At 29.0% G+C, this 26854-nt stretch overlaps 1 protein-coding gene across 1 annotated transcript in view; it reads left to right on the top strand.

Moving 5' to 3' along the window:
• The window catches only part of LOC136974256 (post-GPI attachment to proteins factor 2-like), a 41078-nt gene extending 14885 nt beyond the window's left edge, over positions 1 to 26193 (top strand). The window contains exons 2-5 of the mRNA XM_067269094.1: positions 6304 to 6568; positions 12799 to 12905; positions 15966 to 16074; positions 23353 to 26193. Of these exons, the coding sequence (XP_067125195.1) occupies positions 6304 to 6568; positions 12799 to 12905; positions 15966 to 16074; positions 23353 to 23510 (639 nt within the window). The 3' untranslated portion in view covers positions 23511 to 26193. The remainder of the gene's footprint in view (positions 1 to 6303; positions 6569 to 12798; positions 12906 to 15965; positions 16075 to 23352) is intronic.
• Positions 26194 to 26854: the final 661 nt, after the last annotated feature.

Raw genomic sequence — 26854 nt, forward strand, 5'->3', positions numbered from 1 at the left:
GAACTTTATAGACCCCTGGTTTCTCTTCTGTCTTTATTCTATCCTTATCATTTCTCAATATCTTATATAAATTTGGGGCTCTTTTTAAAATCATTCTTGCTTGTTTCTTATTAGCCACTTCTTTCATAATACTGCTCAAATTACTGTTATATGTAAACTTCAAGCGTCTATTGTGATCCGTATTTAATCCTTGTTTCTCATTGTTCTTTTCATATTTTTTGAGTAATCCTACCATGGTGCTTTTCTTGTAGCCTAGGGTCTGAGCTACTTGCAATATTCTTTCAATTTCTTTATTTCTGTCACCGATTCTATCACAATACAAATAGGCTCTTCTTATCAAAGTTTGAAACGCAGCCATTTTATATCGATATGGATCCATGGACTGTGCTGGTATATATAGCGGGGTGTGAGTAGGTTTAACATATACGCTTGTGGACAAATGATCTCCCATGAACTTTATATTAATGTCTAAGAAGTGCACACTCATGGAACTTTTTTGCTCTAACTTTAATCTAAGACCATCTTTGTTATTATTGATTTTATTCAAAAATTCATGTATCCTGCTACTGTTTCTCCATAATATAAAAACGTCATCCACATATCTGATGAAACGTATGATATCTTCCTTAAAATTTTGTAGAGCTTCTCTTTCCAACCTTCTAACTACCAACTCGCAAAGAATTCCAGAGAGGGGACCCCTCTTTTCTGCCTGTAAATTCAACCACAAAATGTAAAACAAGATTGATAACATACCAGGCTAGCGAGTTCTTCTATGTCTTGGGTGTAACTAAGCAACTGAGGGTTGTTGTTGTACATGAAATCCAATAATGCCTTCACACATGACTCAATCCTTACTGAAGGATACATATTTTCATAATCTAAAATGGTTGCAACTTCGTCCTCCATTAACGAAATATTTTGCATTTCTTTCACTACGACCAGAGGGTCTTTTGCCACCAGTCTATCGTCTTCTATCTGTGAGGATAAATATTCATGTAGCCTTTTTTCTAAGATAAAGGTGGGCCCCCTACATTTCTCTACTACTGGTCTTAATTCATTTCCAGTTTTGTGCATCTTAGCAAACGCAAACAATCTTGGAGCTCCTGAACCAATGCGAATTAACCTTTCCTGACCCTCTGGTCGTAGTGAAAGAAATGCAAAATATTTCGTTAATGGAGGACGAAGTTGCAACCATTTTAGATTATGAAAATATGTATCCTTCAGTAAGGATTGAGTCATGTGTGAAGGCATTATTGGATTTCATGTACAACAACAACCCTCAGTTGCTTAGTTACACCCAAGACATAGAAGAACTCGCTAGCCTGGTATGTTATCAATCTTGTTTTACATTTTGTGGTTGAATTTACAGGCAGAAAAGAGGGGTCCCCTCTCTGGAATTCTTTGCGAGTTGGTAGTTAGAAGGTTGGAAAGAGAAGCTCTACAAAATTTTAAGGAAGATATCATACGTTTCATCAGATATGTGGATGACGTTTTTATATTATGGAGAAACAGTAGCAGGATACATGAATTTTTGAATAAAATCAATAATAACAAAGATGGTCTTAGATTAAAGTTAGAGCAAAAAAGTTCCATGAGTGTGCACTTCTTAGACATTAATATAAAGTTCATGGGAGATCATTTGTCCACAAGCGTATATGTTAAACCTACTCACACCCCGCTATATATACCAGCACAGTCCATGGATCCATATCGATATAAAATGGCTGCGTTTCAAACTTTGATAAGAAGAGCCTATTTGTATTGTGATAGAATCGGTGACAGAAATAAAGAAATTGAAAGAATATTGCAAGTAGCTCAGACCCTAGGCTACAAGAAAAGCACCATGGTAGGATTACTCAAAAAATATGAAAAGAACAATGAGAAACAAGGATTAAATACGGATCACAATAGACGCTTGAAGTTTACATATAACAGTAATTTGAGCAGTATTATGAAAGAAGTGGCTAATAAGAAACAAGCAAGAATGATTTTAAAAAGAGCCCCAAATTTATATAAGATATTGAGAAATGATAAGGATAGAATAAAGACAGAAGAGAAACCAGGGGTCTATAAAGTTCCTTATGAAAACATCCAGCTAGATGTTAAGAAAGACTACATCGGCGTCACCAACAGGAGCTTAGGGGTAAGGCTAAAAGAACATCGGTATAACGTAAAAAAAGGATCCAATACCACGGTTTTGTCACAAATGTCGCAAGTCCAAGGTTCGATAGTAAAATGGGACGAGGCAACGATTATAAAACCGGTATCTTCCCCCACTTTATCAATGACAGCGGAGAAGATTGAAATATATAGGAGTAGGCTACGGGAAGGATGTTTGAATGCGAGAGATGCTGAGAGCCTGTCGTCGGCGTGGAAATACATGATTAAAAAATTCACTGAAAACTCATGCTAGAATCAGTTATGGGAAGATTTATTATGTATATTATATTTTTTAGTTTATTTTTATTTATTCTCTTGTATATTTTAATTTTATATTTTATTCCGTCTCTATTGTATATTTTTTAAATTTTTGTTCTAAAAATTTTGATTTAAATATTTATATTCTATACATGGAACGTTTCTGTTCCATTATCGTTTTTGTAGACCTGAAGATGGCCTGTTAATCAGGTTGAAAGCGTTTGTGATTAAAATATCTAATTCTCAGCAAAATTAAGGTGTTGTATTATAGTGGTTTACTTGCTGAGCACTTTTACTGTTATAAAAGCTATCATTTAATTTACATAAGAAATATGGATTTTTTGAAAATATACATTGGCCTCACATATACTGAATTAGATGAGTATATGATGATGATGGTAATTAAACTTTGTTGCTAACAGAAATTATAAATTAAACTTTGTTGCTAACAGAAATTTTTTCACCGAAACATTCGATCTTTTTAAATTTGAATTTTTGTTCGTTCTTTGTAATCTGTAACTGATGAAGATCGCTAAAAGTGATCGAAAACGTTTTTATGAAAATTTTAACAGTATGCTGGACAAATTAAGGCGTGAAATAGAGTTTATTCGGATATAGTTCCAGTAAGCATTTCTTATTAAACAGAAATTATGTAGAATACTGCCTTAGTAGTAAAATAAGTTTATAAATAAATCTATAAATGATTTTTAAAATATTCTGTTATTGATCTGATTTATCCAGTTTAAGATCGCATTTGTACAGTACCATATATAATACTATTTGCTATTTGTGGTACATTCAGCTGAAAGATTGAACATTTTTTAATCCATTATTGAAAGCACTGATTTTTCGATCATTGTGCTGTGGCACACTGGTCGAAAACTAACTATTCTAACTCATAAATACTATAATAATGGTTCTATACTGGAAGGCAGCAGCATATCTGTTTTGTGAACAACTGATCTAAAGATATTAGACATAACATATTAATAAAGATTTAAGGAAAAACATGTACAGTATAAATAAAAATTGTTATAAATATTAATTATGCCTGGGTTAAGAATTTTTTAATTAACAGTACTTAGGCTTTATTGATCAAATATAAATTAATTTTCTAATTTATATTATTCTATTTTTTGTTGTCTTATTTTATTATCAAAACTGCAAGCATTCATATTATAATTACAAAATCTATTGAATATAGTTTGTTTCTTTACTGTAATTAGTGTAGAAAGCAAATAAACAAGCATAGTCTTAAATAATTTTAAAGGGAATCAACACCATACTTAAGATTCGTTACAGGGAAGTGGTAGTGGTTAACAAAAAAACAGAAATTGTAGCTTGTTAACATTTGAATTCACAATTATGTTACTTATTATTGTATTTTGATGCTTAATCTGTAAGATCGGCTGAAACGATTGAAATTGTTAGATTTTTATGTAAGCATTTAAACAAACTAATAAAGGAATCTAAATGTTTTCTCGTTGTTTGTTTATCAATCAAATTGTTAATTAAATCATAATTTAAAGAATTGAAATGGCATTTAATTCATATTAAATTTTATTAAAATAACAGCTATAAAAACTTTGTACTTTCTGGATATTTCGTAAACTAGTTGGATTGAATAATGCACATAAATCTGTAAAAAAGACAGAACAAAAGAGAAGGAGCATATTGAAATCTGGATAATAAGCTATATTTCATCAAATTGTAACTTTTCTCTACTAGATTTATTCTATTTTTTTCTTTTTTCCATGTATCATTCTTAAAAAAAATTAATCTGTTGGAAACTTTTCAGTCCACTGACTTCTACTTTTAAGTTTATTGTACTCATTCTTTACCATTCTGTGTTCTTTTAAGTTTTCTTCCATGAATAATGCAATAACTTTGTCTATCCTAATGAGTTTTGTACTTTTTTTGTTTTGTTTATGCATATAAAAACCAGAAATGGCATTTTTGTTCACATCAGTTGTAGACAGAGTGAGAAAAATTAGTGCTGACTTACTAATACACACAATGTGCTGATTTAATTAAGTCATCACATTAAATCAACATTAGCTACTTAATATGGTTGTAGACTGTTATTGACAGTTGTTATCAATCCAATGGATATATGAGTCTTTTTTTACTATATCTTTAAATTGTATTTCTTATTCTTGAAATATTATATACTGTATATGTAAAATGTTAAATAAAAATTGTTGTTTGATTGATGATGATCCTTTTCTTGAAATGATTGTATATCAGCAATTTAAATTGATTATCTACCAGGACTTAATTAGTTAAAGATGATTTCAGTCTGTTAAAAGAGTATTTTCATGTTGTGTATTATTCATTTTAACTTAATGTGTGTTTTTATTATTTAAATATTTAAAAATGTTATATAAAAATTAAATAAATGCTATGTTTATATTAGTGAAACTTCTTGTTTGCTTACAAGAAGCCGAATGTTTATCTTTCCAAAAGCATCTTTCTCTTTGGATATTCTCAATTTCCATGCATTATTTTCATAAATCAAACAAGAATAATTTTTTTTTAAATTTTCTTTCTTTTTCTTGTATTCTCTAGCAATGAAAATTTAATATTATGATAATTAAACTTCAGGTTATTGGCTAGAAGTGAACATAAACTTACTTCTTTGAACTTTGTATTTATGTATGACAATAAAGGTGTTATTTTTCAACATATTTACCTTTTGAGGTTCAGACATTTTCATAGCAATAGAAATGCTTTTGCAAACACTCATCAAAGAAGTCTCTTGGCAACTTTTAGACACAACCTTGCATGGTTGTCTGCAGCTTTTTGTCATTGTTGAATTGTTGTTCTCCCAAAAAATCTCTTTAAATGTGAAAACAGGTGTAAGTCAGAAGGTACTAGATTGGAATTCTGTGGCACATATTCAAAGATTTTTTACTTGAATTTTTTCAATAAATCCTCTTTATGCTGGCAGGCTATGGTTGTATATTATTATAAGCAAAATTATTCCAGATACCATGTCTTTTGTTTTGAATAGTTCACCATAATTTTTTCAGGGTCTTACAATAACTTTTAGTATTTAATGTTGCTCCATAGTGACAAAGAAACTGCAGACACTCTTGCAAGGTTGGGTCCATAAGTTGGCAGGAGACTTGAGTGTTGCAAAAGCTTACCTGTTTCTAGGACAAATGTCTGAACCTCAAAAGGTAAATATTAAAAGTCAGCTGTAACTATGATTTTTTCCTATAACAATAAAAAGAAGTAAGCTTCTGTTCCTTTATAGCCAATCATAACTAATTTCTGGACATGCCTCATATGACCCCCACAATCTTAACTATATCATATGTTGAAACATATATTGATAAAGCTTCAGGATTTTTTTACTCACATTTTTCTGACAATAATTAAATAAATCAACCATTTGAACTTACATAAATTAAATTACATGTAATCTACCAATGGATTGTTAATTATTAAATTAGAATAAAAATGTTTATATCATTACATTGTAAAATTAGAAGAAAAAATTTATTTACATGGCCAGATGGTCAAAAATGGCTGACAGCTGCTCGAGACTATAGATCGATTCTGGATGAGGAATCTCTGGAATTTTTTGTATTTACTATCTCAAATGTGTCAGGCCCTCTCCCTCATCATTCAGTACCCATTGTGTGCCTGGCCAAACTCTTGATGAGCATGGAGAAAAAGGACTCTTTTTTTTTTTTTTTTCTCATAGTGTCCACAGGCAGAAAGATAAAAATGGAGAGAGGAAAAAATTTATTCAAAAAATCCAATTAGTGGTTTTATAAAGTTAATTTTTAGCTCCATGTTTACACTTTTAGTTCTTGTTATATTTAATTTAATAAAATTTGACAAATCCTGATTTAAAAATTGTATGTTTATTTTTAGGTTTACAACTTCTGCCCATCCGTCAGTGCAATTACTGGAGTGTCTCCCCAGAGATACATTTGGAGAATATGCGTGGCATTACACTGCGCACCACGATTGCTTCTGGCATCAGTGTATCATAAGCATTTTGTTCACAGAGTTACAAATGTCAATCCTGGCGAACGCGCCAAATATGACAAGATCGTAAAATGGAATTACTGGTTTAACGTTTTGGAAATCATGTCCTTGGTTGGAGTAACGTATATTTCGAACAGAGAGAATTATCGTAAGTAGCAAACATTTTAAAGTGACTTACAGTAGACGACATGCAAATGAATTTATAAATACAGGTATCCCTTGTATAACACGATGATTACATTCCAAAAAAGTGCCGTGTTATGCAAATCCATGCTGTACCAAACAAAGAAGTAATGCAAAACATAAGGTTAGGTTCCCAAAGTTAACCTGTTTTAATTGGTTTTAAAGTTTTTGTTTTACTACCTTTTTAATCAAAATTTTTTATATACATTTTTTACAACATTTTATTATATTTATTTATTTTTTTTTTTCATTCTTTAATATATTTCAGTTTTATCTTGAGGAAACCGTGTTTTATGTTTTCTTTCTTGTGAAGACACAATGCAGTGACAGTAGATTTAAAACACTGGGCAAATTTTCATCCTTTATTGGGTTGGAACGCTTTTTACATCGCGCATTTTGGGTTTCCTCAAGATAAAACTAAATTATTAATATAGAAATGGCGAATATCATCATTTGAGAGAAGAACATGGTTCGACATCAAGATAACGGATACCAAGAAAAGATAAAAGTTGGCTGAAGAGGAGCTTCGGCCTGAAACGCGCGATGTAAAAAGCGTTCCAACTGAATAAAGGATGAAAATTTGCCCAGTGTTTTAAATCTACTGTCACTGCATTGTGTCTTCGCAAGAAAGAAAAAAAATTTCAGTTTTACTAGTACTAGCTCATGGTTTTATATGATTTAACAAAAATAATTTTAATTCTTGTAAAAATAAATATATAAAACAACGTTTTAACAAATTACTTCGTTTACATTTATCATCCGTCGTTTGCTACCAGCTGACAAGTTCTCATCTTCACATCCACAGAGGCGACCTTTCTAAACGTAAACGTAAACGAAGTAATTTGTTAAAACATTGTTTTATATATTTATTTTTACAAGAATTAAATGTATTACCGTCAGCCATGTTTTAAATTTTATATTTACACAAAAAATAATTTTATTTCTACAGATATACTGTTTTATTATTTTAATAACATTTTACTACATTTATTTATTTACTTATTTTTTAATTTATTTCAGTTTTACTTATTTTACCCAGTGGTTTTAATTATCAGTTATTCCACCTGTCACTATAATAATTTTTAGGTAATTATATCTTTTGAAAGAATTTTTTGTATGCATATGTTAAATATAATTTAATACATTCTGTAATTTCTTACATAGTTTTTTGCTGATATATTTAATAAAATAAGACTGAATAGGGGCATTAAGCCCAAAATGCATATCCTGTTTAAATTATATAAAATAAACCTACTTTTTCCATCAAAAAAGAGTTTTCCTATGTGATTTGTTCTCAACAGCAACTATGTGCTAATTCCAAAGGACATACAAAGTATCCTCATCTTCTAAGCTTTTTTGTTGATCTTAAACAGAAATATCAGCAACATCTTCAATTTTTTTTATTGGGCTGCAATTTGAAAAAATTGTAGACCTATAAATTTCCATTGTTGTCTCCGTCTTTCCTTAATCTCGAGAACAGTGTTAGATAAATGAAATTCAAGACCAGATATGGAAAGCTTAGAGCAGGAGGCTTGATTTAATTATTTATGAACTTCCAATGCAAAGCAGAAGTTATTTCGCTTCAAAAACTTTCCCCTGAAAGGAGTTAGATAGATGACAGGCACAACTCCGTTGCTAATAGAAAAGTATGATGTACAGGGGCAAGACACTACAGTAATAATTTGAAGTGAAGATTTTTTTTTCAGAATTTGTGTTCGAATATGGAATTGTCAAGTTGAGAATGGTTTGAGTATCAAGATGCCACCATATTTTGTTTGTCATTTTTACAAATGATTACTTACCTATGGTTAAAAAAATATCTAACACTTGCCTAAAAATGTTTAAATAAACTTTATTAATATGAAGATTGAAAACAAAACATAGTAAAAGTCTTAAATTAAGGGCTAAAGTCTGAAAGCAACAACAACAACATCCAGTTGAAAGAAAAGCTAGGACAAGGAAGAGAAAAATTATACTATTAGTTTTCATTAAAGTAAACCTGACAGAAGGCAAAGAACCAATTGAAAATTTTAATATTGTAAAATTTGTGGGCAAATCTGAGAACTCATGCTTGCTTGAATAAAAAAAATATATTGTACAGTGGAGTTTACACTTCAAAATTGTGAAATTTTGTATGGAGAATGTCCCCAAATTTCGAACTGTGATAGAACAAAATCGCATTGTGCGAGGGATACCTGTAATTAATTTAAATTTATTTCTGGCTTCAAATATATTTTATTCGTTATAAAAAAATTTTCATGAAAATAATTATATCAAATTATTTTTAACAAATCAAAAACTTTCAAATCATTCCTTATCCATTGTTCATATTAAGAATATAGTTAAGTTTTAGACTATTTCAGCAGTGGCCAAACTGTGGCTCATGAGCCGCATACAACTCTTCTAGACTCTTACTGCAGCTCCTGTATAGTTAAACAATTTCATGCAGGTTTAACTTAGGAAATATTATGGAACAGTGCAGCATCATTAATTATTGTTTGTCAAAAACAGCACGTTAACAAAGCACATAATCCATTAATTTTATTCTGCTATTACAAGTACATGTTAGTAATGAGGAATGAACACTTACCTGTTAAGAAGTGATGTCATAAAGTCAAGTTTTAACAATTTTGTAGTTAGCAAAAATGAAAATCTACATAGACAAGAAATCGGAACTGAGTAATAATGATTCCATGGGTTGATGACAAGATTGTGAAGTATTTACTCCACTCAAAGCTTGTATGCGGCAATCTTTTTGCAAAATAAGCCAGAGGGTTCAACTTAAGGATGTGAGGTCTGACTATCATGCTTATTCCTCTATATATATATATATATATATATATATATATATATAGATAGTATGTAGCAATGATTCTTAAGCTGGTGTGAACAAAGTATTTCCAGGGGTGTGACTAACTTTTAAGCTGTCTTATTCTATATAAATTCAATGGTACTGTACTGTGTACTCTCAGAGGCCTTGATGTCTGGAATCTTCACTACTAACCTCTGTATCTTTAGCACTTTGGACTCATTTGGATTTCATAAAAAAACATTGGAATATAGTTTTTAGGGAGTGTGAGATGTATTTTGAGATTCAAGGGGTGCTGATCACTAAACAGATTAAGGAACACTGGTATATAGTACGTGGTACGATCCAAAAGTTCGGGGACTGCAGTAATCTATGACGACAAAAGCATGTATTTGAAGTTACAGCGTAAGAAATGGATTTTACCAAACCACCTCTACGTGTTCAGGTTAATTTCACCCATATCATGTGATTAAACCGCGAGCGCTGCTGTTTTTTTATTAAACCGCGAAGATAGTTACCTTTGTTCTGCGACGTAATAAAAGTGGAGTTTCAAGAACAACCTCCAACATTAAATTTTGTCAGTGTTTAGGTAAAACACCTATGGAGACTTTAAAATTGCTAAGAAAGGTGTACGGTGATTCTACCATGGCAAAGTCGAAATGTTGGAGGTTGTTCTTGAAACTCCACTTTTATTACGTCGCAGAACAAAGGTAACTATCTTCGGAAAAAACAGCAGCACTCGCGGTTTAATCACATGATATGGGTGAAATTAACCTGAACACTTAGAGGTGGTTTGGTAGAATCCATTTCATACGCTGTAACTTCAAATACATGCTTTTGTTGTCATAGATTACTGCAGTCCCCGAACTTTTGGATCGTACCACGTATATAGGTTACATATAAAATACTGTTCCAATGGAGGATGTGACTCACTCTCTTTCATATTTCTGATATGCAATATATGGCTCTGCAATATATGACAAGGTTTGGCAACCCCAATGTTTTTTTATTGAATTTTTTTAACTAAAAATTTATAAAAAAATTATGTAATAAAATATAAATTTCAATATTTTAAACCTAATTATTAAAAATGGATTTTAATAACATAATTGTAGTACGTTGTTCAGAATTTTTTGGATTAATATATAAAGTATTTGAAAGTCTCTCCACAATAAACAAATACATTGAAAACTTATGTTTAATTCAAAAGCAAGTTTTGAAATTTTATTCCCTATTTTATTTGTGTCTTAACTTTATGTGTACTTAGTACAATACTTAGAACATCAATTTCCTGTGCCAGTTTTCCCATTGATTTAGATTTTTATTGCATTCACTGTGAAAAGACCAGCACTGTATATCATAAAAGTAAATATTATTTTGTTCTAATTCAGTAATTATAAGCATGACTCAGCTGTTTTTACCATATCTCATATGCACTCAGTTAACATAATAAGCATGACGTAAACTATATCATAACTGCTGAAATAATTTTATATAAACAACCACTCATTTATTCCGATGACTTGGCAGTTTCTCTAGTTCAGGCTATTATGTTTTATGATATAATGATTATTACATATATCTATAAATATTAAATTCCTTTTTCTTTTAAATATTTTACTCAATAATAAATCAAGCTATTTTGTTAGAAATATTCAAAATCTACATAGTCTAACTTCTAACTGAGCTTTCTAAAAGTTGAATAAAAACATTAGCCTATATAGAAACGTTTTCTTATTAAATTGAAAGATGACATTTGCCTTAGCACAAATAATTATTCAAATATAGAATTAAACAAATTTTAATAAACTTGTTAACAAAATACTATGTATTTATTAAAAATAACATAAATTTGTACATTCACATAATTAAATTATTTGACTTGTACCTCTGGAAATTTATATTTCAACTTGAAGTTAAAGAGAAATGTTTGAAAATGTTAAAGAAATAATTGTAAAATTATAATTTTATTTAATTAAAATATTTAGACAATTTTAGGAATTCTATTAAAGGGGTTAATATATCTTTAATCATTAAAATAAATTAATGAATATTACAATTTAACTGTAACAAAATTATACTTAATATCACTATAATTTCAGTATAATTTTTGGAATTTTAAGTCCATAAAACTGAAGATTGAAAAACATTACGTGGAAATCAATATATTTTTCCTAAATGATATCTTCTCACTATTGTAAAATTACATGCCATGTCCAGTTATTACATATAGGATATAAGTTATTTTGAATATTTTATCTAGCAAACTAGCAAAGCAGCTTTTGGAATAAACTGAAGTTTACAATATCCATGTGTTACAAAAAATTTAATTAGTGTAATATAAAATGGAATAACTACTTATTTCTGACAGAATTATATCGTTATGGTGAGATCTTAGATGCATTTCTCTTGTGGACTGGTTCCTGTATATATAAAAATATTATTTTATCTTAAATAAAATAATTGTCACGAGAAGTATATTAGTTCTTGTTTATATTTGATCATTAGTTAAAATTCTATAAAAAATAAATGATTTTGAAAATATGAGTTATGAAAAACAACACTTTTTATTCTACTTGATTGTTTTATGAATATAATTACAATAGCAATGAGTTTTATCAGAAACTACTACTACTTTTGGTTTCTGAATGGTTTACAATGGTCAAACAATTGGATAAGTACGCCAATAAATATATGTGTTACAAGTGATAGGTTCTACAGAGTAAGCACACACACATACTCATATATATATATGTTCTTCAAGTTTGCATCATTGTAGTATGCTTCCATGATGGCATGATTTAGCATAGAATTTTCTAGCATAAAGACAAACATGGCATCTAGTAGTCATTCACATTTGCTGTCTCCTGCTTAATTATTGGAGTTGTTCATCACATTCAGATCTTCTGATTTGATTGTGTTGAAGAAGAAAATATTTCCTATTAAGTTAAAAAATATGAATTAGAAGATAACATACTAAATACATAATTTTTTTGTAAATGTTACATTTTTTAAAAACTAACTCTTGGGAGGAAAGGGAGCCACCTGTAAACCCACTCATCAAATGGTTAATACATAAATATTTCAAAGCAAATTAAAATCATGTTACGGATTCTCTTTTAATATTTGTAAATGTTTACTGTTAGAATAATTAGTAAAGAAATATATTATCTAAAATTTTAAATTTTACTCCTTATAAGTAAATGTACATCACCAATTTTTAATTGTTTATTGTATTTAATACATTTTAAATGAAATGGTTTATTATGCATATTAAAATTTAATATTATTGTTAATAAATTTTAATGATAAATATTCTTTTTATAGCTTTTTATTCCTTTCATAGCTGAATTTATTAATGAAATAATGCCACATTTCTTTTATAGCTGTTCATGAAAAAATCTTCATTGTTTTTATGTTTGCATCTGTTGCTTACATGTTAGGAACATGCATAGCTTCTTATAAAGGAAGACCTAAAGAAATGACAGATATGGTATGTATAATTGTTTTTTAAAGTCCAGATTTTAAACAAGCAAAGAAACCATTTGTTGAATTATTAACTGTAAATAATTTGAATAATATCAATTCATTGCATAAAATTACAACATATCACAGATTTTAAGTCTAATTGCATTATTTTAAGAGTATACTATTCTTTTAATTTTACTTTGCATTAAGCATTCTTCTATGCTATAAGAGATCTTTCTGATTTAGATATTTTCAAAAGTTTTACTGGTTAAATCTTAATAATTGTCCCATTCCTCATCCAAATGGATTTTCTGTAGAATCAGTTATGGTGACTGACTTCTTCATACTACATTTGAATGAGGAATGGTGAACAGAATTCTTGGTATCAGCATTTTTAGTCAATTCCTAATTGACAACTTTGTTACATAACCACTTTCAATTTTTGTGTCAGTATCTTGCAAAAAATCAAGCCTATTTTTTTAACGTAACTTCACATTAAATACAGTCAAACCTCAGGTTTTGAACACACCACTTTTTGAACAATTCGGTTTACAAACAAAATTTTGAATGTCATGTTTGCCCCAGTTTCTGTATGATGACTTGGTTGTCAAACAAGCTACTCGGTAAGAGCTGGCCACTGATTAGAGAGACAGAGTGTCAACTCCCTATATTTCTTATGTTAAAGAAAATCGATGATCTGATCAATCAACAATGGGACTACTGATTCAGAAGTTAGTGGTGCAGAGGTTGCTTCCCATCATTAGACAACACGACATGAACCATCAATGACGTTGTTATTCAAATTAGATTTTAATGTGCATGCATGTAAGATACTACTTCCATTTATCAGTATGCATCTGAATTGAATTAAATCAAATTAATTAATAAAAACTGCATTAATTGACACTCATGTAATATAAATGACATTCACAAATTCGTTTTTAAAGGTGTTTAATGCAAATTAAATAATAAAAATTTATTAATGTAATATAATATAATATATATTATAATATTAATACTTAATTTAATATTTATTAATACTAGGTAGCCAGTTAATTAAAACTAAAAATAGTAATTAAAACTTTGGTTTTTACACCAAAACGAAAATTAAAAATAAAAGCAATTAATTCTGCTTTTATTTTTAACTTTCGTTTTAGTGTAAAATGAATGAATGAATGAATTAATTAATTAATTAAAATTTAAATCAAAGCAATTGAAATATAATATTTTGGAAAGTGTGGATAAAGTGCTTGTCCGGCTTGATTGATTTGGTTATATTTCATGCAGGTAGTCAGAGTTGTCTCTCTGTTTATAGCACTTTTTGTAAAGTGATGGTTTCGGTTTTGGTTGGCAGTGACAGAACGTTTTACTTTTAATATATACAGTGGACCCCCGATAAAACGTGCATGTCGGGTGGGAAACAACACCCGCGTTATAAAGTGAATTGCGTTATTCCAAGCGGCGCAGTGTAATGTGGTTTACCTCTTTACTTTAGCAATATTGTCAAGCTTTTCTTTCACACTGTAATCTTTTCTTTTACTCATCATGCATACAATAATTAAACACTATTCAAAATACATTCAGGAACTCAATACATACACAATTACTCAATATGCAGTAACAATAAAATGCGCTACTCACTAACGCCACACGGACCTGTATAAACATGTTTGGGCTTATCGCGTTGTGAACATCTCCTGCACTATAACCGAGTGCATGGTATAGCGAGCAGCGCTATAACGAGGGTCCACTGTATATAAAATGGATATAGATGATAATATATTGCATTGTAGGCATTTTTTATGCATGAAATACAGCTAAAAAGGTAAAAAAGACTTTGTTTTGGGGGTTGGGAATGGATTAATCCATATTATATTATTTCTTATGGGAAAATTTGTTTTGGTTTGAGAACAAATCAGTTTTCAAACAACTTTTAAGAATTTATTAAGTTTGAAAACCAAGGTTTGACTGTACTTTTAAAAGTTTAGAAAGCATTTTGAATAGTTTTTAAATCCTCAAAATAGTTTTATATGATATTTTTTTATTTTGAAAAATTTAAGTTCTTAAAATAATTAATGATGATAGAGAAAATAAGATTGTTATAAAAGTTAATTTCTTTTTCTAAAGATATGTATTAAGAAGAAATGAATATATCATAATACTGATAATTCAATTACTTTGACACTGCTTTTTAAAAAAGCCAATCTTTAATTATTACTGAAAGAATATTTTTGACTACCATTTAGCCTCTTTAGTTTCAACAGTTCCAGTTCCAGGTGTTTGTTACAGAATATTCATCTTAAAATTGTTTCAGAGTTCTACAATTTTGAATGACATAAGCTTTGTTTTATAATCAAATAACCTTTGAATTTTGAGTATTTGTACATAAATTAAAACTTACAAGACAAGGTTTTTATAATAATGAATATTTGTTTATCAAAATAAGATGTTTATTGAAATAAATTGCGCAGAGTCCAAGAAGGTAAAACATATGTATAGTACGTACATACATACATACAATTAGCAAAAGTTTTTCTAAAAATATTCAGAAACAGAAATGTTTTCAATTATACTTTACTAATTCAAATTAATTACGTTAAGTAAAGTAGAACATTTTAACAGCATTAGTAGAGATGTCAACAATCAACAGACAGAACATAAATATCAACGAAGTCGTGAAGTCACACATTTAAGTTTCGTAAAGCCAGTTTCAAATTAAATAAAATTCAGAATCAAAACTACTTTGGCACTGCTTCTTTGAAGTTTTTATATATTTTTAAAATAACCTATTTCTTAATTTTAATAGTAACTTTTGTTTTTATATGGATTTGTTACTTATGCTATTGATAACTATCCCTTAAAGGCTGTTATTAAATTGGCAATTCTAAAATTCTGTTTATATTACTATATTTGTTATTACTTTGATTAGTTAAATCAGTTTGAATAATAATTAGTATTATTAAGTATAAAAAGAATTTAAGAATTCTGTTTTAAAAAAATGAAAAAAGCAGCAATAGTACAGATTTTTTTGACAAATTTGTAAATATTTAGAGAAATATGTCATTATTTCAGTTTTTTTTTCTAGGAAAGGAAGTCTATGAAAGTGAAAATCTTTCTTTTTGCAATCATTATTGTGTTTTCGGGAGGAATGATGCATTTTTTCTATAAGCATAGAGTGTATTGTGTTGAAATGGGTAAGTAATATATTAATTTATTTAAAAAAATTTATTCTGTATAATGAAAAACAGGATGACATTTAAATGAAATTTAATGATATAGTTAATAAATAGTACGAGGATTATTTTTTTCAACCTCCACCAACCCAGAATAAAAAAAACAAGAATGAAGAACAAAACCACCTTATTTGCAGAAGGTAGTTATAGTCTTCATCTATTTTTCCACATAATTGCCTTCTCGATTCAGGCAGACATCATACTGTGACACCAGCTTTTGACAACATTCTTCACATGGGTATACAAAAATACCCATGTTGAAGAATGTTGCTTCCAGGCCATTCAGCCAACCTTTAACAATGTCAGTCAGCTGTATACAGTGTGGGCCTTGAAATTTGAGGAAACTCCTCACTGAGCTCAGAAATTGTGAATCAATGCCTTTCTCGCACCAATTGATCCACTTTGTCCACCAAATCGTCGGTCATCGCACACTTCCTCCCTTGACTGCCTTCATCATTAATGTTGTCACGTCCTTCTTTGAATTTCCTGCATCATTCACACATGCATCCATAGCTCATGAGGTTCTCACCATACACATTACACATCCTTCGATGAATTTCTCCTCCATTCAGCCCTTTGGCCTGTAGAAATCGAAATACTGCTTGTACTTCACAGTTGGCGGGAGACTGGATTGGCGGTATCATGTTTACGTGTTTACTGCAGAGTAGCAAATGTCTAAAATATCTTGGCACAATACTAAGTGGTGAGGGAATATACTACTCACTAGGTATGCCCTGTCCCTGTCTCACATGCTTCCAATTTTTTTTTTCATGCATTAGTGGAGGTTGGAAAAAAAACCCCTTGTATATTGGCAATTCTTTGATGGTAATGTTTCTTGATGATAAATTTTATAATCATTTAATGATAACTTGATAGAATTTGATTATATATACAGTAGAGCATCAATTATCCGACTTAATTGGGGACTGGGGTTGGTCGGATAACCGAAAAGTATGAAAAAATACATTATTAGTATAGTGTATTAGGCCTGGTTTAAATACTAGCCTCCCTTTCATGGTCGAGCCAGTGCTGCCAGCTAAAACATGCAAAAATTTAACAAAAATAATATTAAAGTAGCCGAGACATAACCAAATATTGTAGCGCCACATCACTAGCGGACATTTGAATTTGCCGACTAGAACGCGGTCGGTTAATCGGGGGTCGGATAATCGATGCTCTACTGTAATCAAATTATTACCAATATATCAATACACCAGTGTATATACATATGTAAATATGATATAATCTCTAAATAGCGGACATCGTCGGGATAGATGTTTGTCAGCTATTTAGAGATGTCCATTATTCAGAGGTACATGGTGGTGGCTATACTGTATTTTAAACTGGTCGTCATGTAGTGAAGAATACGATGGATTACAAAAACATCAAATTTGTGTTAGGAATGTGAATATACTGGAAATTATACATTAGCAAGTATATATATACAATACATTATTTAATTTTTCAGCTGTAAAAATCTCATTTCAATGTTGAGTAACAAAGATGATTTGCTATCCAATTGAAGGGGTGATAAATATATTTGGAATTGTTACATTTATAACGTTGTTAATGATCTAACAAATAAAAATCGATATAGAGATTTGTCTGCTTTGTAGTTATCAAATAGGTGTGACTTTTCAAACATCTTGCCTTTTCCAAACTTTTTTAACTGATTTATTAAAAATTACGCTTTAGCCCCCACAAAGCTGTTAAAACAGTTACAAGAGCAGTGTTTGTTTGGTGAATGTTCAAAGGTCGTATTACGAAGGCAACCACTTTAAAGTCTGGGAAGATATTTGGTTTTCTTGCATTTATAATGTCATTTATGATTTTAAGTTTCTTTTTCATTAATACTATACTATGGTTCTTGTCAAATGAATGAATAACTTTGGAAAAATTTATAGGTTTTGGTATCATAAGCTTAATTCTAACAATAAGACAGAAGTTTGATAACATTAATATATGTAACGACATATGGTGATTGAAAAGTTAACCAGATTAAACTTCTCTAACAGATAAAGAATATTATTTGACTTCTCATAACCTGCCCTTCTCCCGTATTCCTATTTTAAGTCAGTCTTTCTTTGACACCTACAGTCAAAATTTATTATCTGAAAGAGTATTTGAACTTATTTTTTGTATTTGTTTTAAAATATTTCATGCATAATTAATTAATTCTTTCGGAATATTGAAGGCAGGACATTGTATTTTTGTAAGGTTTGTTATGGATGACTGCATCCATTATTTAGTGTGTCTGCTATTTAGAGGTAAATGTAATAGATGTCCTATTTGACGAGTCTGGGGATTGTAAATAAAAATGTCTGTTAAGTAGAGATGTCCATTCATGGAGATTTCACTGTACATATATACATACATATATTGAGATATTGTTATCAAAATAAGAGATATATACATAACTTTTATTTTAAACACTTAATATATTCACTACATAAATTTTTATTCTTTCTCTTGTAACATACACATTACTTATTAGATTAGGGAAATTTAAAATTTAACACACACACACACACACAAAGTTGAAGAAATCAATAGATTTATTCCAAAAGTGATGCTTTCAGACCTATTTAGTCTATCAGCTCTTTATGAAGAACTTAGAACAATTTATAGAATAGGACAAAACAAATGACAATTGAGTTTAGAATAATTTCAATTTAAAACTTTTATATAGAAGAAAATTAAAAAATTAAAAATAGAACTTAAAATTAAGAGTTAGGATTATTTAAGTTTATAGAATAAACATTCTGACACCTTCCATACTGGTTCCAGCAGGTCTGTTTACTGGAAAAAACAAACATTTTCAATCACTTTCAGAGATCTTTTTCAGCTATCAAAATTTATAAAGCAATATTCAAGGGAGGTTGCATTAATGATTAATAGTAAAGAAAACATTAATTTATCACAAGCGTGGCAAGCAATGATATGTTACCTCCAACTATGTTAACACAGCATTGTAAATTTTGTCATCTCAATCATTAGTTTGTGTGTTACAACACTTAAAATTTTTGCAGTTTATCTCCAGTCATATTATGGAAAGTTGTATACATATTTTAAAAAATTTTTATTATGTCATATTTTTTTATTATGTATGTTACATTTTATTTTTTAAATTTGAATATTTTATATAGAATGATCCTTTTTTTAAATGCTCTTCAAGTAATAGTATTCAATTTATGGAAACTTATAATAACCTGAAGATTTCTGAAAGTGATCAAAAATGTCCATTTTTTTCGACAAACCGACCTGATGGAACCAGTACAGAAAGTGTCTGTGAGTAAATAAACATTTTCAACTGTTAAAAACAGTTGAAAATGTTTATTTATTTAATTCCTGTTATGTTGTTTTGTATTTTACTTTGATTTCATTTTATTTTTCTTCGACGTTCTTTTATGAATGCAATCACCGGCACATGTTTAATGCGTTCTATTTTATTTAAATTTTGTTTTTTTGAATTTTATTGTATTAACATTTCATTACCCGAAGAATGCTGTTAAAAGCAGTTGAAAACATTTGTTCTTATAATAAATTTGTTCAATTTTAACTGAATTATAGGCGATAATTGGTGTTTTTATTTAATCTCATCCAGTTTTGCAGTATCTTTTAATGAAAATTAACAGTTGTGATTTTAGAACATTTAATTTGGAAGTTGCAAAATTAAAAAGGCTAATGAGTAAAAACCATAATTTAAATATAAAATTTTTAACAATTCATAAAAATTTAAAAAGTTATAACATTTAAATGTTTTAATATATAACAGTTGCCCATATATTTAATTAAACTTGGCTAGTATCTTCATACAACAAATGTAGATATCTGAAACATCTAACATTCAGTTTGAAGCTACATGTAGCTAGATTTTGGGCATCATGAGAGTTTAAATCCACTCTCCATCGATTATACATATGAGTTTCTCTAAATTCTGATTTCCAAATAATCATCTGTTTTCACGTGGGAATGGAGTAAAACTTATATTGTGCTTCCGTGTGATTTTGGAATTTCAATCTGGAATTCAATTCAAAAGATTTGTTTTTCCTATTGCTATTTATCTTTATTCCTGACAATATACAAGAACGATCAAACAACCCAGATAAAATACTTGTTTTTAAATACAAAGGGTAAGCATCCAGTAAAAAAATGTGAATACACAGTTCACAAAAATTATTTGCAAAAATGCAAAGAATCTTTCGCTCGCTCGTATAGGACGAGCCAGGATTTTGAAGCTGATAAATGAATAAAAACCTCATCTTATATGCGAGTAAATACTGTAATTATTCTAATAAGTTAAGCTGACAGAGCAGTCTTGTTTCTTTAATTAAAATTGAAAATATCCCATATAACCTGTAAGATTTGTTCTAAAGCCTAATGGGAAGAGAAATGGATTCCAGTACAGGTTCCCTCTAGTAACTGAACTATATTGTTCTTGATCCTAGACCTTTGATGAAGCTCAAAAAACATTTCTTTTAGTGTGAATCATACTAAAAGAAATGTTTTTTTGAGTTTCATACAAGCATTGCAAATGTGTGGATTATTCATGACTTGACCAGTAGATAACAAAGAGATATTTAGCAATTTCAAGAGGCAATATTTTTTGACAATTCTTTTTAGTTCGAAATAAAAATTTGTACTCGAGGATAATTTCATAGATAATCAAAATCTTAGCATTGGTTTGCTAGACTTTTGTATTTTCCAAAGTTAATTAACAAGAAAAATATGTAGATAAACATTCATTTATTTTTACACTTACCTTTTTCTTTGTTTTTTCCCTCATAGCTCTTAAATGTTCCAAAAAAGAATTATTTTATCTTAAAAATAAATTTTTGATTTCAAAGAAGAAATTATTTTTTTGGAGATCATCATCAAAAGAAGTGCTTATGCTCCAAAGATGGTACACAATAATAAAGATGTTTTCTGTACAGCCATATACTAAAGACCACTAATATAAAAATGTAGTCCAACTAAGAGGCATTTCTCACTTTACTGTGGAGATGTGCTACGGGGGAGCATAATGGCTAAGGTGAAAGATGCAGATGTGACGCTGATAGTACACATTTGTGAACATAAGACAATATAATAATTGTTTTTTTTATAAAAAACGAACAGTGTATAACATATATTAAATATTACTGTATTTTATTTATTGAATCATTACATTATACAGTTAATGTAAGATTATTTATTATATTTTGTGATCTTTATAACATGGCACTGTTTTTGTATTGTAATGAATTGTAGCTTGTTGTGACAAAGCACATGGACAAAATGTTTTACAGCTTACAGTATTTGCACCTATCATTCTACAATATTCATCTTAAAATTACAAATATTGGATTTTAAGTACAAAAATTATTGTACCTGCACTTTCTGCAAAGTCTGAATAAGTTCTGGCTTTTCATTATGTCAAATGAAAAGATAGGCTTATTCAGACTTTACAAAGCACTGTTGCAACCACATAAGCAGCTTGAATACTATAAATATCTGTATTTATGAGCTAAACGTTAATATATTGATATCAGCATAATTTGGTTGATGAGGTATTACAGAAAAGTGCAATTATCTGCACCTGACATTATATTAAGTTATTCAACCGGCACTTCCCTTTTAAATAATCATTGTTTAACTTTTAAGTTCTCATTTGTAGATGATATTTTCTTTACTGAGTTTAATTATAAATTTGGATCTTTTTTTTATTATTATTATAAATTGAGGGAAAGTCAAAAATTATCCACACTTTATTTTTTTCAATTTATTTACACAAATGTACGGATTGAACAAGTATGTCATTTTTCTACATAGCCTCCTTTTTCAAAGCATTTGGCCCAGCAGTCTACAAGCTTGTGTATTCCCTCCAAGAAGAAATTTTTCAGTTGGTCACTCAACCATTTATGCACAGCTTCCCACACTTCTTTGTCCATAGAAAATTGACAACCTCTTAAAGCATCTTTGAGTGGTTCAAAGAGATGATAGTTGGATGGGGTTGTAGGTAGGGTATTCCAATTCAAATGGGTAATGGTTTCAATGGTCTGGCCGGCTGTGTGTAGGTATGCGTTGTCATGCAACAACAACACTTTTTTCAACAATAGGCCTCAACATTTGGTGTGAATTGCTGCCTTCAGATTGTTGGCCAACAAATCACTGTATCTTGCACTGTTGATTATATGTTCTTTTTCTAGGCAGTCTTCCAGGATAGGCCTATAGGCCCTTGTGTTTCCCAAAAAATGGTTAGCGTTACCTTTCCTATGGAAAGCTGAGTCTTGAATTTTTTCTTTGTTGGCAATCTTGGGTATTTCCATTCCATACTTTACTTTTTGGATTCTGGCTCATAGTTATAGACCCATGTTTCATCTCCTGTGACTGACAAATGCTTCATCTTCATTGTTGTAGCAGTCAAGTAAGCATTGGCAGATCTCAATATGTTTGCACTTATGCTTTACAATAAGCTCTCTTGACACCCATCTCACACAGACTTTATGGAAGCCAAACTGATTCATGACTAATCTGCAGAGAACACACTACATTGTCAGTGGTGGAGGTTGATAGGTGTCCTGCTCCTCTTCATACATTATGCTTGTCTGCCCACTTTTAAACTTCTCAATCCACTCATACACACTTCTGTGTGGTAGAGCACTGTCCCCGTATTTTGTGTGTAAGTCTCTGATGAATTTTAGCCCCTGACACATCTTCAAACCAGAGAAATCAGATCACTGCTCTTTGTTTCTTCTTAGTACACACTGTTAATGGAGTGGCCATATTTACACTGAAACAGAAACAAGAAAAATAATGCTATCAAGGCTAAACTTTGATAATGTGACCATGGTAATATCAAGTCTAAACATTCATGCACAGAAGGCAGTGTGACAAACCTAATGATATGTTAGGACAAAAATGAGGATAATTTTTGACTTTCCTACATATAACATAATTTTTTGTGACTTTCCTACATATAACATAATATTAATACAATAATAAATGGAAAAATTGTCTAATATTTAAAAGTTTTTGATGTCAAGCTCAAAAGAACAACTCTTTTGTAAGATATATAATATTTCTTATTTCATGCTGAGAGTATTTTGAATTTTAATGGTATAATTATCATCATTGCATCTGTTATTTTATATGATCAATATTTATATTAGAAAATGAAATTTATTTCTATATATGAACAATTTATGCTTTAAATTTTATAAAAATAAATATTTTCTAAAACATTTCATTTTGTTTCAGCTTTCAGCTGGTTTTCTCTTTGTGAATATGTAATATGTTTTGCCAATATGGCATTTCATGCCACTATTGTTTGGGATTTAAAAGATCAAGAAATAGTAATTGGACTACCATCTAAAAAGACTGCAGTGAATCACATAAAAGATCACAAAGAAGATTGATTTCATACTGTAAATAGTAAGTGTTAAGTCACCAGGAAGCCCAACTTGGTTTTTCTCTTCTCATTTGTACAACATCCTCTCACAAATGTACTTTTAAATCTGTGATCATTCTGCCTATGTGATCATTTGATCGACAGTGAGCTGTTTTTAAAGAAGTCAAATGAATCGTTACGATACTCCGAATGCAATGAAGAGATACAGTAAGTGAATCGCCTCGATGGCATTAACAAAGAAGCTATTATCAAGAGTTGTCGGGAAAAAAGAAATACTTTTTATTTAAACGAATGATACATACAAAACAAAAGCATAATTTATTACCGTATTTTTATTTAATAATTTAGTAATATAGTTAAATAGTTAGCAGCAGTATTTAAAGACTACTTACAAATAGAAAACCACTTTATATCTTTTCAAAATTTCATTTTTTCATCAAGACTTTTTAATTAAATCTTAAAAATTTGAAATAGAGAATTTTAAAAATTATTAAATTACCATTTTAAAATTCTAGGGTATTCTAATATGAACTTTATATACATACATTCCGAACGTTTACTCTTTATCATTGTAGTTTAAAAAAAGTATCAAATTTTTGAAACCCTATAATATAATTTAGTAATAGAAAATGTTTGTAGTTTTTGTTTTAGTTATCAAAAAATTCATTAAACTGTTTTTAAAATGGAAATTTCCCTCTATATAAAAGAAACTTTATAAAAATATTCTGGCACAGCAAAATGAACAAAAATTACAAAACCTTTAGTTCATAGAAATTTGATACATTGAAACTAAATAAATTTAAAGTTAAATAAATTAATAAAAATTTTTGAATCTTTCATGATGATTAAGTATTAATTAATTAATATTTCAAGAGAGAAATTCACTTTTACTTAAAATTGAATTTTTTTTTCTGAAATATTGTTCTACTTACTCTAAGATCATTTAAGAAACTCAAAAATTACAGTTAACTATTATTACCTTTTTCTATATATGAAGGTTGATGTCGAAATGTTATACATTTCACTGATTAATCATCTACTAATCTCACGAAACATATTTCTGCTAGGATTTTTTCATATCATTTGTTAAGAAGAAAACTTTAAACATTATAGTAGTTGATTAATCATTGAATTCACAAAACTCAATATAATATATTAACAACCTTGCTCGATTTTTCTTGAACTATAGCCTTTGCAAAATGTCTTCGAACATTGTAATTTTCACGATATAATAATGATATCTGATGTTTGGCAGATTGTTTCACACACGTTCTATTTTATTGTAATTCAAAAACTATGGTAAAATATTTTAAACTTTATATAAATTGAAAAATGAGAGATTTTTTTGTTCTCTTTGAATACTGCTGTTGAACTTAAATTATTAAGTCGTGTGGTGTGTGTGAGTATGTATATATTTTAAGATATTTATTTGAAAGACACACTTACTTCTTAACATCTTAACTTTGAATTTCTTTGTAATTCTAATAATTGAACATAAATCATATAAATGAATAGAATATAAAACAAAATTTTAAAACTTAGATATACTTGAACATTTGACTAGAAAATTTCAATAGATATAAATCAAAAGTAACTAGTTTAGATACCTGTTTATAAATTCCAAATTACGCAATTATTTATTAGGCTGTACTAAATAAATGTTGCAAAAATTGTTCTTTTAAATTTGATTATTTGAAATTAGTAATGGCCAAGTCTTATAAGCACATTTTATAAATAATTTTTAAAATAAAATTTAGATGATTATTTATTTGAAATACTAATTTCATAATTTTGATTTTGTCCATTCAATTTAAATGTAGGGAACTAATAAATTAATTCCTCTTATGTAAATAATAATAAATAAAAAATTTGATTTTCAGTTTAAGTAAATGTGATAACACTTTCCTTTGTGAGAAAATTGATTTAATTCTGAATATTTTAGAATCCTAATTAGAATTCATGTCAGAAAACATATCAGTTGAGAGAAATTCATACGTACGTTTGAGACAATTAATAAATTATTTAGACCAGACATTTTCATACATAGCTGCAGGAAACAATGAAATATTTTCAGTTGAACAGGATGATAAATTTTACTCTTACCAATAACATAAGGAATTACATTAGAAGACTGATAATCTTTTAAAGTAATACTGTAATAATAATTTCAATCCAATGTTTATGAAAATGTAAACAGAATAACAAAAATTTTCATGATTTGTCAAATTTAGTAGTATATATCAATGTTTCCCAACCTTTTTGGACTAGCAACACACTGTGAATTTAGTTATATTCCTGCAATGTTAAATTCCATAATTTTTAAAATAAAAATGTATAAAATTCTTTTCTAATCAAAAACTTGTCCATTTTATTATCTGCTTAAAATTTAAAATAAATTATGATTGATTTAAAAACAAATTTTGATAATACAGAAGTTAAACTTACCGAGAGGAAAACTCACAATTGTACAAATGTGCAGTACTATAAAAATAAAAAAACTATTTGAATCAATGCATAAAGAGCTAGTATTGGTCTATAAGCCAGTAAGCTGCAATGTTAATAGAAGCTCTGAAGAGTTGGTATGCTGGCAGACACATAGATGCATGCCACTTTTGTGAGGGTGTTTGCCGATTCTGCAAATTTTGTAACAGTTGGCATTTTAGTGAACTAGATTTGATACAGCTAACAATTCTAGAAATATTTTATATTTGATTAAATTCGGTAATATAGTAGTTAGAATTACCAAGCATGTAGACAAAATTTAAAATCTAACCTAAATTATTTTTTCTGGAGCAAAAAATTTTCAAAAACTTTACACTTCTGGAGTATACATACACTTTGCTTGTTTCTCCAGTTGATTTCAGACAATAACTTTTTCTCCAGTTGACTCCTGGGATAACTTTTAACTCCAAAAGCAGGAGAATTTTTAAAAAGATTGACTCTAGAAAAGCAATTTGGATAAGATTTTACATTAGAGGAGTTTCCTTACAAAAATAATTTAATTAATTAAAGTATCTTAAAAATAAATTCAAAATGACCTATTTTTTTTTCTTGTGAAAATTTAAATTGAAATGGCCGCACATTTACTTTTTCTATATTGAGTTGGATAAGACCATTTTATCCACTACAACTGGAAGCCTGTTTACTCATTTGCAAATTATATTTTGGGCATTGAACATACATCAATTGATAATGTGCATAAAATATAATTTAATATTAATGCATTAGATAATTAAGGATATTATGCTGTAATTTAATTACAATAATTATTCATTAACTTTAAATATTAGTTAAATTCATTTTTTCCATAAGTGTTCTCTCTTAAAGAAATTCGTACTGCTTATTATTAAA

Source organism: Centruroides vittatus, unplaced genomic scaffold (assembly GCF_030686945.1).
Source record: "Centruroides vittatus isolate TY-2023 unplaced genomic scaffold, ASM3068694v2 contig_345, whole genome shotgun sequence".
Classification (NCBI taxonomy): domain Eukaryota; kingdom Metazoa; phylum Arthropoda; class Arachnida; order Scorpiones; family Buthidae; genus Centruroides; species Centruroides vittatus.